Source organism: Leuciscus leuciscus (genome assembly GCF_965113295.1).
Source record: "Leuciscus leuciscus genome assembly, chromosome: 15".
In the NCBI taxonomy this organism is placed as follows: Eukaryota; Metazoa; Chordata; class Actinopteri; order Cypriniformes; family Leuciscidae; genus Leuciscus; species Leuciscus leuciscus.
In genome coordinates, this window is record NC_138739.1 from 10,167,773 (window position 1) to 10,188,009 (window position 20,237).

Here is a 20,237-nt window from a genome sequence, read left to right on the forward strand (position 1 = left end):
TTTAAAGCCTTAAATCTAATCTTTGAATCATTTGTAACTCTTTACTTAGGCTATTTGTAGTTATCTGAATTTCTTGCTGCTTTCTATTCTTTTCTTTTCTATTGTATTTGTTTATCATAATATTTGATTTTATGTTCATTGTTCAAAATATTGCAAAGAAAAAAAGAAAAAGAAAAAAAGCAGTATTTTTATATTGAGAGTAAAGGGATAGTTCAACCCCAAAATTAAAATTCTGTCATCATTCACTCACTCTGCTAGGAAATAAAGCCTATATGGAAGTCAATGGGTTCATCAACTGTTTTGTTACCAACATTCTTCAAAATATATTTTGTGTTCAACAGAAGAAAGAAACTCACACAGGGTTGGAACAACATGAGGGTGAGTAAATGATGACAGAATTTTCTAAAAGTATAAACAGGTCTTGATCCATATACATTCAGTTTTATATAGCTTATCACTGCCATTATATTTTGAAGCACATTTCTTACCAGCGCTAGTGATGACTTCACTTCCTGTCAAATGGCGCCTCGCTGTGGCCAAACCACGAACAACAACAGTCACTGTAACCAACTTTGAAAATTTGAATATATGTTTTTAGTTTTCAATTAACACGTTGTAAAGCTACAATAAGAGAGAAAATAATGTGACAAGGTTATCAGGCAGAGGAGCAAAGAGAGCGACTGGTGAATTAAACACGATGACAGACACTGGAGCGCCAACTAGTGGAGGAGCGAGGAAACAACTCATTCTCTGCAATTTCCTTAAAACTGATGCTTAACATGTTATAATTCACATTCACACATAATTCACAATTTGAGAATGAATGAATACAGCATCAATAGTCTCCGTCAAACAAAAATAATGGAAGTTGATTGTGTAATTCTAACACAAGGTTTTTTTTTTTTTTTTTTTTGTCCTTTAGGACCTTTCAGAGTTTATAAGGATTTTATATACAGTTTAAATTCATTTAAAAAAACAACAAATTTGGGAGATGATTTCACAATTCGACATTTGTGAATGAAAAATTTAGCTAGACATACAATTGTATACAGAGCTCATCACCCTTGCTTTGCAATATCAATCCAAATGTTGGAAATATCAAAGCTGGAACCCAAACACAGCAGATGTAAACACCCTCAGAAATTAAACTAGAACATAACTGGGGAAGAATCATATTCTCACAGAATAAACGACGCCTGTAATGTGCTATTTACACAGGGAAGAATGACCATTTCATCATATTAAAGTACACCACATTTTAAAAGTAAATTAGCATAAAAAATTATAATGTACCATGGTATTCATAGTTTTAATATGACCTCTTCTATGTTAGACGGTTCAGAAACTTTATGTCTGATAAAACATTACCATACTTTTACAGAGGTAAAAATCACTATAATAATGCATTTCCCATTGTAAATTGCAGTACGGACAAACAGCCCTTGTTTGAAATGGCTTGACATGAATATTGAGTTGGAAAAGCTTATAATATGTGAAGAAATGTACGAATAAAGTGAAGAGAGAAACATTAATTAATTCCCTGACTTATACTGCACTAGAGCGCTATCTAGTGTTATTAACCTGTAATTCACCTTTCCAAGATTAGCTCCACTGTCTAATATAAATAGACCTACAGGAAACAGAAAGCTTTTAAATTACAGTAGATTAGACACTGTGTTCAGGATTGAGTTTAACCGCTAGTAAAGCTCAAATGTTGAAGAACATGTTAAAGGTGAAAGTGCATCAATGTTGATAGTTGAATGTACGGAGACACTGATTCACAGAAGGTAAAAAAGAGAAATGAACAGGATTGATGAAACAGTTCGGCCTACACAAAATACTATAAACATGGGTTTAATACTAGAGACAAACTGACATTGATTTTACTGATGTACTGATATTTACATCTTTCTACTCTGATCATCAGTGGTATGATATTGATTTAACTGATAAATGACGCCATCTGGTGGGGTTTTTTTTTTTTTTTTTTTTTAAACAGCCGCTAAAACAGCATTATAGTGTGAGCTCCACACCTACTAACATGTTTCATTAACAGCATCTCAACTCCTGGTAAAATGTGTTGGTCATTATGGAAAATTAGCAGTATCCTTTAATTTTCACATTACTAGAGCTTTCCACTTCCATCAGCGCATTAATGGGACTGAACTCTCATGTTAATCTGTCGTGTTTAGTAAATGTGTCTCTAGAGCAAGAGCTGAATCTAGCAGGGCGTTGGACATTGCTCTGTTTGTCAGAAGTCCACATCCATTACCTCATATTACTGAAGCTGTTGGCCGTCTCTGCTCTGGTCGTCTCATTCTTACAGACTGAACAAACCAGACAATAGCAGCGACAATATATTTTTGGTTAATTATTTATTATTTTATTCAGTGAAGTGAAGCAAATGTTTTGCATTAAGCTAAAAGCAGCAATACACAAAATACAGAAGCTGAACATTCTCTAATAAAATCGTTTAAAAAAAAAAAATAATCAAATTAAAAAATAAAATCAATAAGCTCACACAACTATGATAAATCATCACCCGTATCAGATCATTTGCATTCACAATCAGAGAGTAAGATGGGCAGATTTACTTCAGATAACACAAAACAGAGATGAAATTAAGGGGAAATTAAGTGTTGTATAGCATAAAAATAAGACACAGTGTATATTATAAGCAAATAGAAATAAATGTGGAGATTATCCCTGCAATAAAAGCGTCACATCAAAGAGCAAAACTGTCAGTGTGGCACAAACACACGTTTCTAGAAACATTTAGAAAGTGTTAAACTAAAGCGTCACATGTCATTCCTATATAGTCCATACATGACATTCCTCATCTCAGACATCTTGATTTCCAAAACTCCATTACCGGATCATTGTATTGTAGAAATTAAATTAAATCCAGTTGATAAACTAAGGAAAAATAAAGGCTACTGGAAATTTAACTCCGGTCTGTTAAAAAATAAAGATTATTGCACAAAGATAAAATAAATAATATTTGAAACTGAAAATAATGAGACTATAGAGAGTTTTTGCAATAAATGGGAATTTGTAAAGTATAGAATTGGAGAATGTTCCATTAAGGTTAGCAAGGAGATTGCCAGGGAAAAAAGAAGAGAAGAAGTGAATCTGTTTCAGGAAATTAGTAAATATTGTGATAAGACAGAATTAAACAGTGAAAATAGAAGCAAATTATTGATATTGCAAGTTTAGCAAAAGAGCTCGAGGTGCGTTTGTGAGATCACGAGCAAAGTGGAGGAAGGAGAGAAGAAGAACACCTCATATTCCAGTCATTTAGAGAAGAGAAGAACACCTCATATTCCAGTCATTTAGAGAAGAGAAGAACACCTCATATTCCAGTCATTTAGAGAAGAGAAGAACATCTCATATTCCAGTCATTTAGAGAAGAGAAGAACACCTCATATTCCAGTCATTTAGAGAAGAGAAGAACACCTCATATTCCAGTCATTTAGAGAAGAGAAGAACACCTCATATTCCAGTCATTTAGAGAAGAGAAGAACACCTCATATTCCAGTCATTTAGAGAAGAGAAGAACACCTCATATTCCAGTCATTTAGAGAAGAGAAGAACACCTCATATTCCAGTCATTTAGAGAAGAGAAGAACACCTCATATTCCAGTCATTTAGAGAAGAGAAGAACACCTCATATTCCAGTCATTTAGAGAAGAGAAGAACACCTCATATTCCAGTCATTTAGAGAAGAGAAGAACACCTCATATTCCAGTCATTTAGAGAAGAGAAGAACACCTCATATTCCAGTCATTTAGAGAAGAGAAGAACACCTCATATTCCAGTCATTTAGAGAAGACAAGAACACCTCATATTCCAGTCATTTAGAGAAGAGAAGACAGGAAAATAAGACAATATCCAGTTTACTGATAAATGGAGTAGAGTGCAAACACAATAAAACCATTTTATAATAATCTTTACACCTCTGCATATTCCCAACCAGATTCCTCAAATTGTTTTAAATGAAATGAAGGACTTCATACCCAAGATTGATGTTTCGTTTAAAGAATTCTGTGAGTCCGATATAAGAATAGAAGAACTGGATGACGTGAGCTTGAGATTGTCATTGAATAAATCTCCGGGTGCCGATGGACTCACGGCCGAATTTATAGATTCTTTTGGAAAGAAATCAGAAATGTATTATTTAAGGCAATTCAAGAATGCATGAAGAACAACTACAAGCATGAAGCAAGGCCTAATAATACTTATTCCTAAACATGGCAAAGATAAAAGATTGTTAGATAATCTAAGACCAATCACACTTCTTAACATTGATTATAAGTTGTTATGGGGAATTATTGCAGCTAGGATGATAAAGTTCCTTCCACAGATCATAAATGAGACACAGTCTGGCTTCCTCGCTGAAGATCTCTCCATAATAACAGACGATTGGTACTAGACTTAATCGAGTACAGTCATACATTTGTAGATCAGGGTTTTACTGTAGTTTTAGATTTCTACAAAGCTTTTGATTCAGTTGAACACCGAACCTTTAAATCATTTGGGTTTTGGACAGAAATTCTCTAATTTGATTATGATATTAACAGCTGTGTGTCTCTGGATCTCGACACATGCTCTCGATTCACAGTTAAGAGGAGCATTAGACAAGCCTGCAACACTTCTCCTCTGTTATTAATAATGCTCGCTGAACTATTGTCTATTAGGATTAGAATGAACAATTCTGACGGCTTCAACATCACGGGAAAGCACATCATAATAAGTCCGTTTGTGGACGACACGACTTTATTTCTAAAAGACAAAAGGCAAATTTCCAGAGCGTTGGATTCAGTCAGTCAGTTCTCAAAGGCATCAGGTGTTATATTGAACACTAATAAATGTGAAATTCTAGCTTTACATGACCAACCAGCTCGCTTTATTGATAATATACAGGTTACATCAGAAGTCAAATATTTGGGCATCAGAAATAAAGAAACAAGGGAAAAAGAAAATATTGATAAATGTAAAGTAATATTAAAGTCGTGGCTAAAGGGATATAACAATGTTTGGCAGGACTCTTCTATCCAAGATGGAGAGTATATCAAGAGCCATTTACCCGGCCTTTTCACTAGAAATCTCAAACAACATGATTACATTAATAAATAAGATACATTTTCATTTTTTTGGAAGGATAAATGCCATTATATCCGGAAAAAGGACATGATTAAGAGTATTGAAGAGGGTGGCATGAGTGTCATAGATTGTTCTGTGATGAATGGTGTACTAAAACTAAAATGGTTGAATTCCTTTGTGTGTCATAAGGACTCTTTTAGGTTTAGCATCCCGAACGCAATTTTCCATAAAATGGGGGGAACTGATTTTGTATTGCGGTGTGACTATGATTTAAACAAACTCCCTGTAAAATGATGTGATTTCCATCAGCAAGCTCTTCTGTACTGGAAGCTAATGTTTAAGCTCAACTTTACACACATAATACACCTCTGTGGAACAACAGGTATATCCTGAGTAATGGAAAATCCTTGTGTTTAGGAACTTGGATGGATAAAGGAATATGGACGTTGACGCATTTGATGGATATTTTTGGTAATTTGTTGAATTACAGAGATTTTTGTGTTAAATTCAGTTTCCAGCCCAATTAGAGAGTATAATAAAGTGTTAAAGGCCGTCCCAGCACTCCTGAAAATGAGGATTAAACAGTGTGTAATGAACTCGAACTCTCAATCAGGAATGAGACCACTTTGTATAGAAGGAATTAATTTAACAGATAAGTTTATTATAAATGTGTTATCCAAACAGTTTTACTCTGGTCAACTGAAAAGAAAATATTTTCTAAAAGATTTCACTGATGAAGAGGCTAAAAATCTCCATCTAATTGCTTTTTGCATGAAAGATTCAATTGGGAAAACAATTCATGTGGATTTTGTGAGAAAGAAATTGAGACGGTAGAGCATATTTTCTTTCAATGCGAATTTGTACAAGAATTTTGGATTACATTTCAGAGTTGGTTACAATCTAAAGAGATATCACTTCACCCTCTGAATGTGAGATCAGTTACAGTTGGAGTGTTTTTGAATGATAAAAACTTAGATTTTCTGATAAACAATCTGATTATTTTAGGAAAGCACTTCATCCACAGGTGTAAAATATTTAAGATCAAACCCCATTTCAATGGATGGAAGAATGACTTGAAGCTATTTGTTAAATCTCTTCATTGGATGACGGATAGAAATGCCCTAAAACTTCTTTCCGTTTTGGATTTGTTTAGGTTATCAACACAATTACAAATGTATGATTGTTGATTTATGCCTTACTTGTTTGTACTTGAATTCTTTATAGCAATAAAAAAATAAAATAAAATAAAAAACACTACAAAATGTTAAGATTATCGTGCCAGAGGAAGTGCCTCACGTGATCTCACACAGCAGACCGGAAGCGGAAAAGCAGATGTAAACAAAATATCTGTCCTTCATATAAAGTCATATTCGTGAAAAGGTTGCCGTGACCAAGAGAAGCGAAATCTTTCAAAAATCTTCTTTTTAACATTTAAGGATATTTCTAATGAATGGCGTCAGTGCGGGTCAATACAATGAATCAATGCCATTGATCTCTATGAAGTGAAGCATCAGTTTCAGCGTTGCTGCTCAGCTGAGCCTTGTAAAGTGGAGCTTAAAAAATCAAAATTCAAAATTAAAATAATTAACAGCTTGTTTCATTACATCTATCTTTGAATGAATCCGGAATTATAATTTTTCAATACATTTCCGTTGAATGTAGGCTACAGTTTAATAACTCACTCAAATACAGTCGCTTGCCGCCATCTTGTGGTGTAACAGTGTAACTGCACTGATGACAGCCTCTCTATAACACGCAGAGACGAGCAATGCCGATTTTCTGCTGGAGAAATATCAGCAGAAAGCCTCTCATAAAGTGAGATTCGAGGATCGGAACTATAACTGTTATATAACAATGGCCTAACAAGCTTATTGTCAGGTTACCGTTTATGTTCTGTTATTATATTATATGGACCCTTATTTTGACATTGTATCTTCTGTTTACTCCACTTTAGTTTCGGTTTCATTGCTGAACATGTACTCGTCTTCGTGCCTGCTGACCACAGCGTAACACTTGTTTATTTAGCAATAAATAAATAAATGGAGATAATACCGAATATCGCGCTGTTGAGTCGCTCAAAATCACCTCAAGGGAAATTCCTTCACCACGACAGCCCTGCTTGTTTCTTATTGGCTATTTTGACAGGACTGACGTAATCACAGTCTTGCTCATCCCGATTTAAAATCCTAAATATCAAACATGTTTGAACTTGAACTTATTTTTTTATGATAATACTGGTGAATAAAATGTTTTATATTGTGAATTTACTAAAAATCGTTATCCACAAATATAAATGGAGAGGAATAAAAATAATAAAAATAATGATTTTACTAATTTTAAAATAGAAATGTCACTACTTGTATAAGTTAAAAGAAACAATAAATAATAAAGCGGAAGAAAAAAAAAACTAAATAATTTTAAAGCTTAAATCTAATCTTTGAATAATTTGTAACTCTTTGTAGTTATCTGATATTTCTCTCTGCTTTCTCTTTTTTTTCTTTTCTATTACATTTGTTTATTATTATTATATGTAATTTTATGTTATTGGGATGTTATGTTACCCTTGTATGTTCATTATTCAAAAGATTGCAAGATTTGTTTGTTTTTTTATATATTTTTTTTATGAATTTGAGTTTCTTTCTTCTGCTGGACACACAATACGATATTTTGAAGAATGTTGTTAGTAACCAAACATTTGCTGATCCCCATTGACTTCCATACATAGGTTTTTTTTTTATCTCACTATGGAAGTCAATGGGGATCAGCAAATGTTTGGTTACTAACAACATTCTTCAAAATATCGTATTGTGTGAACAACTTAAGGGAGGATGACAGAATTTTCTAAAAGTATAAACAGATTTTAATTCATAAACATTTAATTTCAAACACCAGTTTCATATTTCGCAGTGCCTGCCATTATATTTTGAAGCATATTTCTTGTGAATTGTGAATTCACTGTCTGTCAAATGGCGCCTCGCTGTGGCCAAACCACGAACAACAACAGTCACTGTAACCAACTTTGAAATGAGCAAACGTGCTGTTTAATAGTTTTTAGTTTTCATTTAACAGATAACAGATATTCTCCCTCAAACTAAATAATGGAAGTTGATTGTGTAATTCTAATACAAACCATTTTTAAAAAGTTTTCTGATCGTTGTGATCCTTTCCTCGGGTCTTTGTAATTTATGGTTGCATTTTATAAAACTATTTTTTTTTTTGCTGTTTTTCTTTATTATCAGTGTATTTTTATTTTTGTTACATTGTACCAGTCAAATGTGTTTATTCTGAGCAACTTTATTATTCCTTTACACACAAGTGTGACTTTCTGAAGAACCAAAATGGTGTTTCTCCAGTTTTCCAGTCTGGGAGGATCAGGATGAGCATAAAGCAGACAACAGCCTCAAGATTTGTGTTTCTGTGGTTTATTTTGATTATTTTATTCAGTAAAGCATGAAGTGAACGCTGTGTGTCCGGCTCAAATCAGCAAATACAAAAGATTCAAGCTGAAGCTTCTCTGATTAAATGAAATAAAAGAACAATCAGAAATCAATAATTTCACACAACAGTGAAAATCATCAACAGAGAATCAGAGTTTATAATTTCACATTCACATCTGATCTGAGAGACACAGATGGGCAGATTCACTTCAGATAATACAAAATATAGATTGATAAAAATATAAGAGCAATTATGTATCATAAAAAAGACAGATTATAATATAAGCAAATAGAGTAAGGCAAACTAATACTAGAGTAATATAAAAGTTCAGATAATTCCTGCAATAACAGAGTTTCACACAGAGATGAACAGTCAAAGTCACACTGAAGCTTCTTCAGTTAAACTGTTTCTAGAAACTTCTAGAAGTGAAGAGACTGTTAAAGTATCTAAAGCTCAGGATTAAACATGCTTGTTATATAAAAACACACATTAGTCCGAGAAATACTGGTTTAGCACACACACATTCTTCTTATATAGTCTATACATGACATTTCTTATCAGAGATTTTGTCTAATAGATGCAGAAACAGAAACTGGTTTATACAGTGTGTATTATATGACATGAGTAACAGATGAAATGTGAGATTTTGATTAGATTTACATTAGAGGATCAAATAAAGATGAGAGTTAGTCTAAAGATCAGTGTGAAGAACATAGTAAATGAAATGTGTCTGTGTTATCCTGTTGTTTAAATGCACATCACACACACACACACACACACACACACACACACCTAGATCTCCTTCATACGGGGGTTTAGAGACTCACATGAGGAGAAATCTGATTTGGATTGATTCTGAATGTTGAGAATGTCACAGTCCGAAGTCAGAGAACATCTTTTTTCCTCATAGGATAGGTTTGAGACCTCAAAGACATATCCTCTGGGTTATCTTCTGAAAGAACGTGTTCACTCCTCAAATGCACATTCTCTGGGATATCTACTGAAAGAAAACACACGAGACAGATCATATTAAAGGAAAACTTTGCTTTTATATAAATATAGTAAGGAGAGTTGATTTTGATGTATTATGAATGATGATAATGTTACACTGGATTCATACTTCTCACACGTTCCTCCTCTGGGTTACACGACACAGATCATGTTAAAGGAAAGCTTTGCTTTTATATATACAGTATGTATAATATAGTAAGGAGGAGTTGATTTTGAATGTATTATTTGCATTTAGATTTCTTAATATTAACACAATGATGTACAGTTATACACACACAGTGACAGAGTCTGTTCTGACAGAAATCAGAAAGTGTCATCATACAAACTCAGTCTCTCATCTAAATGTCTGACAGGGTTGATCTAAATAAGATTGTTATTATACTGACATATTTGCTTTACTCACCAGAGACTTCGACCTTGAATAATTTAGTTTTGATATTTTCTTCTTCAATTTTGTCTAGCATATAAATTCCAGCATCTGTGGGTCTGATCTTCTTGATGGTCAGTGACCCGGTCTTACGATCCAGCTTCAGTCTGCCTTTGAATATTTTATCAGCTAATGGTGAGATTCTCTTAATCCATCCTGTGATTACAGCTAACGGAGTGTATCCAAACTTCCACCGGATATGTCCATCTTCCTGTATGTCAGTAACACCAGTCTCCAGAGTGACAGATCCTCCCTCCTTCACTGACTTGGTCTTCATTTCCCTTGTCTGAGCTTCACCTACAGAGAAACACAGAACAGAAATCAGAAAAAAGAAAACAAAGTAGTAAAAGCAACATGGATATATTCCTCCAGACCTAAAATGTAATCATTTTATAAATAAAATGATGAATGTGATTTCTCATAAACAACTAAATGATGGTATAATAAATCTATAAACAAGTCAAATGGCCTCAGTTCTCATGTGTGTGTGATGTGTGTGTTGGACCAATCATATTCTCTGATTCATGTGTGATCATCAGGATCAACACATCAGTGTTTAATTGTGTTTATGCCAGGAAACAATATTATTTTTATTAAATATCATGTTTCATTGTGGTTTGTTTCACGTTCCTCTTTGTTTTCTCTTCTTATTGTTCCAGTAATAATGGTTTTATTCTGATTAACTCTACACTTTATATATTTATAGTGGTGAACTTGAGAAACTGCAGATCATTTTTACTTTCTATCAAAAGACTAATTTTCTTGAGCTAATGTGTTTATGATTAATAATGTGCCGTCACTGAATGTGTCACTGTCAGATAGTTGTGGAGGTCTTCAGTGGATCACAAACACACAACATATTGATCAAGTTTAGTGCAAAATAATTAAAACATTAATCAATACTCATTTGATTTTAAAGTGATTTGAAATGAAACTGTGTCTTTATATACAGCATAATAGATGACATTATGCTTCAATACTTGTGCAGAAGACTGTGTGTATAAGAAGATATCACCAAATAAACCCATAGTCCTTAATTTAATCAATTCAGCTGATTTAAAATAAAATCATTATTACGTAAATATCTGAGTTACTCACTGAAGACAGAAACACGGAATCTCTTTATTGAGATCTTTCCCGATCGGTTGATCAGTAGTGTATATTCTCCAGTGTCAGTGGTTCTGGAGTCTGTGATGGTCAGAGATCCAGTCTGATCATTCAGCTCCAGTCTGTCTTTAGATATCCCATCAAGGACACCATCATGTACAGTGACACTATCAGCAGCGCTTTCCCTTTCAGCAATACAAGCGCCTCCAAACATCCACTGTAATTTGTCATCTTGATGTTCTTCATCAGGTTTTAGAGTGATAGATTCTCCCACAAACACTGTCAGTATCCTCCATTTATCAATCGCTTCACATCAGCAAACAGAAACAGAGAAACACAGAACAGACATTAGCTGGAGAAGAACAGCAATAAAAGCATAAAGGAATAAAATCAACATGATAATTCGCTCCACATCTGACTCCTGCTCAATGACTGATCATTAACCCTGTAAACACTGAATCACTCACAGCAAAAGACAATATAAACCTACACATATACTGATATACTTCAACATCAATCATAATCTGTGTGTTTTGTGTTGAGTTAATCATTAATTAAGTGCTTCTTTTTTAATTGAAAGTGTAAAAGTGTAAATGTGTAAATGTGTTTCATGTTTCATGATAAGAGAAGGCTTTTTATTATTTAAAAAAAATAATAATTCTATGATTTTAATCACAGGTTTTGTTTGATATGGTGGTGTTTATTATTTTAGCATCTGTGACACTCTGAAGCCATTGCTCTGTATTTCATATCATTTAAATAAATCAATAAACTTTTCTATTAAGAGTTTCCATCTCTTTGGTGTGAAAAGCATCATAAACTACTCTGAGCTGGTGTGCTGGTTTAAGATGACCTTTGAACCTGACCAGATGAAGAGTGCACAGAATCTGTGTGAAAGCAGTAAAACACCAGTCAGGAGAGCAGATCAGTTATGATTGAGATCAGTTATGATTGAGACCAGATCAGTTATGATTGAGACCAGATCGGTTATGATTGAGACACACGTCTACTCAGCTCTGAATGTGGACATTACACAGAAGTCTATTGTTAAAGCTAGTAATAAATACTGTATTTTAACCCAAACCCAGACACCAACCCTAACAGAAAACTTCAGGCATTTTAAAAAGTGTGGACTAGCTATAAATGTCATTGCCACACAACAATAAAATAGTTGTATAAAGTTGTATAAAAATGCATTCAGAGCCTTTCATTCTTAAACTAAACCACAGGCCAGTGCTCTTTAATATCTGTGTATTGATGTTTCTTTCTAACCCTGCTTTTATGAGCAAAACCACAACACACACATACAAATGTAAAGTGCTTGAAACATGATTATGAACAAACATTTTACACGTAATCTCTACTGTAGAATAATAAAGCTCAGTATTTCTCTTACTTTATCAGCTGTAATACTCACATGCTTTTAGTTCAGAGATCTTGCGGCGATGGTAAATCACACCAGCAGCAGCAGCAGCGAACGCCAGCAGAACACCAACACTGATCCCTGCTATAGCTCCTGGAGACAGACCTGGATCTGTAATGATAAAGAGAGAGTCATTAGTGTGAGTGAATCTGTCAGTCTAATCTATTTAAATATGAATCTGATTCTGTTGAAGGTGAATCATAAATGAGCCTCTAATGTAATGTCAGATATCATGATTCTCCTTTTCACTGTGTTCATCTTCTGTATTACTGTGTTACAGCAGGAGTTTGATGTGAACACACGACTGATCTCTATGAAAATATTACTAGCATTAATGCAGATTAAACAGTTTAAAAACCTTCAAAACATGCCAACAGTCTTAAAGCATTTACTGCAGATACAGATGAGCTCTGACACTTTATTTTCTTAGTTAGGAGTCTGAGAAAATTAGAAATACTTGTATTAAACATAAATGAAAAACATAAAAAATGCTTGCAATTTTGGTGTAATCATTAGAGTAATGGATTGTATTAATGTTATCAATCACTTAAATACAACTAAAATGTGAATTAAAAAATGTGTTTCAAGAATGAAATGTTAAGACGTTAGTCAAAATAATAATAATAAAATAATATCTTGTAATCTTTTGCACCAAAATCTTCAGAACGACTAACACATTATAACAGTCTTAAACAGTTCAAGATAGAGAGTTTATTTTTAACAATTTAAATTCAGTTTAAATTAGTGCTAACTTGTGTTCATTTAACTTCAGGGCTGTTCTCAGAGCTCTCAATAATAAGATCATCATCATATTGGCAGAAACGATCTACTCACCAGTGACAGTAAAAGTGAATCTCTTGTGTACGGTGCGTCTGCGGCTGCTGATCTTCAGTTCATAGAGTCCAGAGTCTGTGAATCTGGTGTCTGTGATGGTCAGAGATCCAGTCTGAGGATCCAGATTCAGTCTGTCGTCAGATGTGGAGAATCGATCGTCTGCTTTATAGATTTCAGCTAGGACAGTCTCTCCAAACATCCACTGCATTGAATCATCTGTCTGTATCTCAGTAAGATCAGAGTTTAGAGTGACAGACTCTCCCTCCTTCACTGATAGTGCTGACTTCAGTTCACCTGTGACAACAAACACATGAAGATCATTGACAAACACAAACTCAACACATTCCTACAGAATATAATTGTATTACATTTTATTTTATTTTATTCTATATAATATTTCAATATATAATGAAAAATAATTAATAAACGGTTACTGTATATTCACTATATAAGCTAGATGATTGGTTGTGTTAACAATAAACTAATAATTTATCTACTTTTGCTGCATACAGTCACTGCCGGCTACAGCAGATTTAACATGATAGGAAAAGGAAAAATGCAGATGTTTCTTCATCTACAAGTAAGAATAAATCGGTAACACTTTACAATAAGGTTTCATTAGTTAACATTAGTTACTACTTCAGTTAACATGAACTAAGAGTGAACAATACTTCTACAACATTTATGAATCTTAGTTCATGTTAATTTCGACATTGACGAATACATTACTAAATTTAAATGTATTTGTTAATATTAGTTAATGCACTAGCTCTAGTAAACTAACATGAACAGCTCAATTTTTATTAAATAATATTAACAAAGATGAATAAATACAGTAACAAATGTATTGTTCATGGTTAGTTCATTTTAGTTAATATATTAACAAATTGTAACAAATTGAAAAGTGTTACCGATGAATCTTCAGCAATGCCTGATATCAAAAAGACTAAAAATAAATCTAAATCTACCTAGCGCTATACTCTTCACATGTGTGGGAGCTGAAAACAATCAGCCACCATCCGTGTTGCTGAAAGCTTTTCTTTACTTGCTTATTTTAGGTTAAATATATATATATTTTTTTAGCTTGACATCAAGCCTGATCTTCATTTGCACCTTGCTTCTCTTTAGCCCAACACACAGTGTTCAGTAAATGCTAAACAACATCAACCTTTGCATTAGTTGAGTCTAACTCTAAGGAGAGTCTGAGGTCTAAACTGTCTAATTGTAATGTGTCAGAGTCTCTCTAGGCTCGGTCAGGCCTGGTCCTCGGGGGCGCAGCAAGAGCACCATTAGTTGAAGCTGTAATAATAGGATAACAGATTGGTCAAACGCTCCAGTTCGTATTAGTGTTTGCGCTCTGGAGAGCGTCAAATGTTTCTTTTTTTAATTTTATTATACCTTTATTTAACCAGGGAAAAAAATCACATTGAGATGGGTATCTCATTTACAAGTGAGCCCTGGCCAAGGTAGCAGCACACAGTAAACATAATAAAAACAGACAAAGTAAAATTAAGTACATAAAACAATAGTCACAACACACACATACACTAACACACTCACAAACACACACAATAAAACAAAATTAAAAGTTAAGAACAGGTGTAGACAGTTTGGAATGTTTGGTTGAGATATAACTTAAACTCATTGATTGAAATAAATAAGTTTCAATGATCTTTGAATCTCATTCCAAGCAGTTGGTGCACTATAAATAAAAGCAGTTTTTCCAAACTCTGCTTCATTAAGGGAACATTTAAAAGAATATATCTACTCTAACGCAGATTATACCCTTGACTATTGACAGTTAATAGACTAATCATATACAGAGGAAGCTGGCCAACTATGGCCTTGTACACTAGTATAAGCCAATGCTTGTACCTTCTTAAAGGTCCCATGACATGAAATTTTCAATTTCTGAGGTTTTTTAACATTAATATGAGTTCCCCTAGCCTGTATATGGTCCCCAAGTTTCTAGAAATTTCAATCGGTATAAATCAAGCTTTTCCTATCTTTCTCTGCCTTTGAGAAAATGGAGGCTCAATCAGGCTGATCTTGAATCCCCTCTTTATGACGTTACAAGGAGAAATGTTACCTCCCCTTTCTCTGCTTTGCCCGCCCAGAGGATATTTCTCGCCCATGAGAAAACGAGCTAGGAAACAGGAACGCGCACGCGCGATTTTAGTTTGTCCACGAGAGACATAATGGCTTTTGAGCGAGCAAAGCATAATAATTGCTCAATAATTGGATGTACAAATGAACACTGAAGGGTCAATACAAAGCTGGGCTTGCTGAACGTCTGAAACTAAAGTCTGGATCAATCTCTTTGGCTCAGCTACACACCTCGGACAAGTAAGTCAACTAATGATATATAAGTGTGTTGCTTTACTGTTTATGGTTACCTAGCTTGTTACACGTAGAATGTGGCTGTAACATGAGCTATGCAGTTTATGTGTGTGAATACACACACTGTAACGCGAGTGTTGTACACTTCTTTGTTATTTGGATAACCGTTTTCCTGTTGGTTATATGGCGCGCGCGATATCCGCATTTCAAGATCGCAGAGCTTGATGTAATTGTAATAAGATAAATACAGACGTTACAGATCTCTCATGAAAAGGCAACAGTAGGTTCGCGTTAGCTACATGATAATAACTGTAAACCATCCGAATAAAGTACCGTATCCAAACATAATATTTTAAACTTACCATTCGGAAACGTCCTGCTGGAGCTGCTGAGTTGCAGCTTCTCCATCTGGATCAGATTCTGGGTCAAACTGAAATGCTTGAACGACTGCGTGTCTTCGTGCCATTGCAATATATCCAACATAAACAAACATGCATGGTATCGTTGCACAAGATGGTCAAGGCCACGCCCACCCTCCACCTTGCGCCGCCTTTCTCTTCCTCATTATCATTTAAAGCTACAGACACCGAAACGGCCTGTCTGAAGGAAGCTCATTCTGGGACTGGTTTGTAGTGGCTATAATTCTGCACCGAGGCTGAATTTTTGGAAAGAGATTTCAGATACAGTACTAGGGACCAGGACCACTAAGGTCTATATTAAAGCCTACAAAAAGTAGCATGTCATGGGACCTTTAAGTGAAGTGAAGGCCAACCTACCATTTCATACAGTGCACAGTGATGAGTATAATCATTTGTACGAGTTATATCTTAGAGCAGAGTGATAAACAGAGTCTAATGATTGTATATGATCTATATGATCTATTTACAACGTGCTTTTGCAGTGATGAGCAATGTAGCAGCTAGCCGCTGTGTTAATCTGTTTCTAAGTCCTCATTAACCAACGTGACACAAATAGTCGGGTCAGTTAAAATTCTTGCCGTGGGCCGCGGAAACTTCGTGATTGGTTGTGTGGGCCGCGTGTTGGAAAAGGATGGGAACCACTGATCTAAACTATTCACACAGAGCTAATCTTAATGTACTTATTATTACATTGATGTACTCACCGCTGACAGTCACAGTGAACGACCTGTGTATGGTGTGATTGCTGGTGCTGATGTCAACTTCATAATCTCCAGAGTGTTTGCTTTCAGTGTTGCTGATGATCAGAGATCCAGTCCAACAGTCCAGCTGCAGTCTGCCTCTGAATCTCTCATCAGTAGTATAAGATGTAAAGGATTTTCTAGTCTTTCTACTGATTTCAGCTATAGGAGAGTTTTTAAACCTCCACTGCATCACATCATATCTCTGTGGTTCAGGAACATCAGTGTTTAGAGTGACTGAATCTCCCACCATCACTGACACTGTCTTCACTGGATCAGCTGGCACAACTGGAGAAGAAACTTGAATAGAAGAAAATTAATAAGACTTGCACTGCAATTATTCAGATCGTCACTGGTCCAAAACCAACATGTCAAATCTGTCAGAGATTTTCTGGATAAGGCAGCAACATCTAGAAGAGAATGTGTTCATAAAATCAAGCAAGTTACACATGCCATAACTCTGGAGTTCAGTGAATCCACATCTACATTTATTCATCTACATCTACATTTTACCCAAAGTGAAATAATAATGAGGAAAACAAAGGGATTTCTTCTGAAGGAGGCAATAACATATAAAGTGCTAACAATACAAAGTTTCAAACATTGTGAAGAAAAGTACAAGCTAAAACAGAAATATTGTAAGAAATAATGAAAACAATAAATTTTTATAAAGATATAGTCAACTTCAGCAGGATTCTGTCAAGCGTTCATGGAAAAGATTGGCTGTAGACATTTATTTGGATATTGTAAGGGATTTAGCAGTCCAGGTTGCATTGGGAAGATTTGACTATTATTCTTATTTGCAACTTAGTCACTTTGGCATCTGTTAAATAAATATATGAAAATGTAAATCAACAAACACATAAAAAACCCACCTATCATTTAAATGGTTATTTATTTTATTCAAAGTGTCTATTTGGACCTAAAATATTTGACTAGTACCTGCCACACACAACACTATTTATTTCTCACCCCGATAGTCTGATAAAACCGTACAAATTTAGGACAAAGTTTGTCACTCAATGCAGTAAAGTGGAAAATAGAGATCAGAATTTTAATCTGCCTTTTGTGCCACTCTTACAACCATCCTGTTCCAACTCTAATATTTCCTTTAATATTAATTAAAATAATAAAAATGAACATAAAAGTTGATTTCCGTCAGCAGGTTCAGAAAAGGGTTTTATTTGGGTAAGGGGAGAGTTCTGTCAGTCACATTTGGTTTTCTCAATCATATTTGTTTTTTGCTACTGGTTTAACTGTGTTTACTGTAGTAAAACCATTTCAGGTTAGGTTTAGGTGTACGGGCTTGCTCTAGGATTTTTCTTTCTTTCTTTTTTTGTTGTTGTTTTTTTTCACTGTGAAATTATTTTTTCTTACATATATCCAAAAGTGCCCTAGTACATAACTGTGAAGACACATGGACTCCTTGAACATGTTAATTTAATTTCAGAGCATTTAAGTTATTTAGCACTCAGTGAGAAATTTACATTTACATTTACATTTACATTTAGTCATTTAGCAGACGCCTTTCTCCAAAGCGACTTACAAATTAGGACAAAATTCAGCGAGTCATCATAAAGGGGCAAAAGCAACAACAACGCAAGAAGTGCTCAAAGTACGAAGTTCAGGTATTATTCAGAGTAGCATAAGCCTGATAAGTGATGTTACAAAGGGAAAGGAAAACACTTTTTTTTCTTTTTTTTCTATAAGGTTAAGTGCTCACGGAAGAGATTGGTTTTCAGCTGTTTTTTGAATGTTGTCAGGGATTCTGCATTCCGGATGAGGGTGGGGAGAGCGTTCCACCAGCATGGAACTGTGAATGAGAATGTTCTGGAAAGTGATTTAGTGGCTTTCTGTGATGGAACCACGAGACGTCGCTCGTTGACCGATCGTAGGTGTCTGGTAGGGATGTAGACTCGTAGGAGTGAGTGAAAGTAGGAGGGAGCTGAGCCTGTGATAGTTCTGTAAGCAAGCGTCAGTGCCTTGAACTTGATGCGAGCAGCTAGAGGTAGCCAGTGCAGAGAGATGAACAGAGGAGTGACGTGGGCACTCTTGGGCTCGTTGAAGACAAGACGAGCTGCAGCATTCTGGATCATCTGTAGGGGTTTGGTTGCACATGCTGGAAGTCCAGCCAGAAGAGCATTGCAGTAGTCAGAAATTATATTAATAAGCTAATAATGGTAACATATAGAAGGGCTGTGCAGTTGGGGGGGAAATATCTAATTATGATTTAATTTTCTAAAGTCAAGCTTCAGCTCAATAGTCTCAATAGCGTGCAGCACACACTCTAAATGAAAGGAGTACAACATGCCTTTAACTTTAGACCCCTCCACTACCTTGTAGTCTAGCAGATGCCTGCTATTTCTAGCCTAAAATAGAGCCTTTCTATTATGGCTGGTCCGAATACCATTTTTTGAGCTTCAGTGCTTCAGTAGTAATCAACACTGAATATTTGAAGCTTCGGAGGGAGGGGGATGAACATATTCTTCTCTCTAATAAAAGCAGGAATGTGTCTGTCTTACTGTTTGCATTTTGATTATGTCAAAAACCGTTTATCCAATCGACTTCCTGTGTCTGCGAACCCAAGCAGTGGTGTAGTCTACGTGATACACAGGTATACGCCGTATAGGTGAACGTGATTTCACCAAGTACCACATATTCCTGGATTAACATCTTTGTTGATCCTGGAACAATTTTCCAATCAACCAATCAGATTTGATGGACAAGTTTACAGTTTATGTCAAGTTTAGGCTTAGACCCAGGGTGAGGTGCTTCAACATCAGTGTTATTCACCTATCATTTCCCTCTGATTTTAGGGAAAAGTTATGGGTAGGGTTAGGTTTAGGGGTAGGGATAGAGTAAGGACTACATTTTGGGACAGGAATGTTATTCCAGGATCAACAAAATATGTTGATCCAGGAACATGTCACGGTGACTAGGCCATATACTAGTGCTGTGCGGTATACCGGTTCATACCAAATACCGGTGTTTATTTATTTTTATGATATGAATTTTTAATATACCGCAATACCGGTGTATATCGCTTTAACAACGATCAGAACGCGGCGCGACACTGTTTGAGAGGGTTCTTTTTCACTGTTGCACTGTGGTGAGGGCACCACTGTATGTGTTACTAAGCGTGACGGTGAAATTTGCCCTAAAACACCTAAAAAGGCATTCCCAAAATAAATTGGATGCTGTTCTTGAACCATTTGGAATATATGCATGGTTTTGGTCTTCTTTGAAAGGGGACACTTTGAGTCACTGTAAGTCATTACTGGTATGGAGTAGCCTAATAGAACTTGGAACACACTATTGATAAAAAAGGTGGAAAAAAATAACTTTCCGCCTAAATTTTTTTTGTAAACAGATGCCACAAGATAACTATAGCTGGG

At 35.1% G+C, this 20,237-nt stretch overlaps 1 protein-coding gene and 1 long non-coding RNA gene across 3 annotated transcripts in view; one reads left to right on the plus strand and one right to left on the minus strand.

The window, feature by feature from the left end:
- Nucleotides 1-132: 132 nt before the first annotated feature.
- LOC309476519 lies at nt 133-8,830 on the plus strand. Its single transcript, XR_014198231.1, has 2 exons — nt 133-418; nt 7,961-8,830. It is a non-coding gene; the product is annotated as an uncharacterized lncRNA (long non-coding RNA).
- LOC309475975 (uncharacterized protein) overlaps nt 8,510-20,237 on the minus strand; it is a 150,842-nt gene continuing 139,114 nt past the window's right edge. Inside the window, exons 3-8 of one of the 2 annotated variants that reach the window (XM_082139014.1) lie at nt 16,807-17,130; nt 13,344-13,637; nt 12,504-12,620; nt 11,078-11,392; nt 9,956-10,276; nt 8,510-9,541 (exon numbers count right to left, since the gene is read on the minus strand). In XM_082139014.1, coding sequence (XP_081995140.1) covers nt 9,426-9,541; nt 9,956-10,276; nt 11,078-11,392; nt 12,504-12,620; nt 13,344-13,637; nt 16,807-17,130 — 1,487 coding nt within the window. In that variant the 3' untranslated portion in view covers nt 8,510-9,425. Of the gene's footprint in view, nt 9,542-9,955; nt 10,277-11,077; nt 11,393-12,503; nt 12,621-13,343; nt 13,638-16,806; nt 17,143-20,237 lie in introns of both variants that reach the window. The other variant, XM_082139013.1, reaches the window with a different exon arrangement.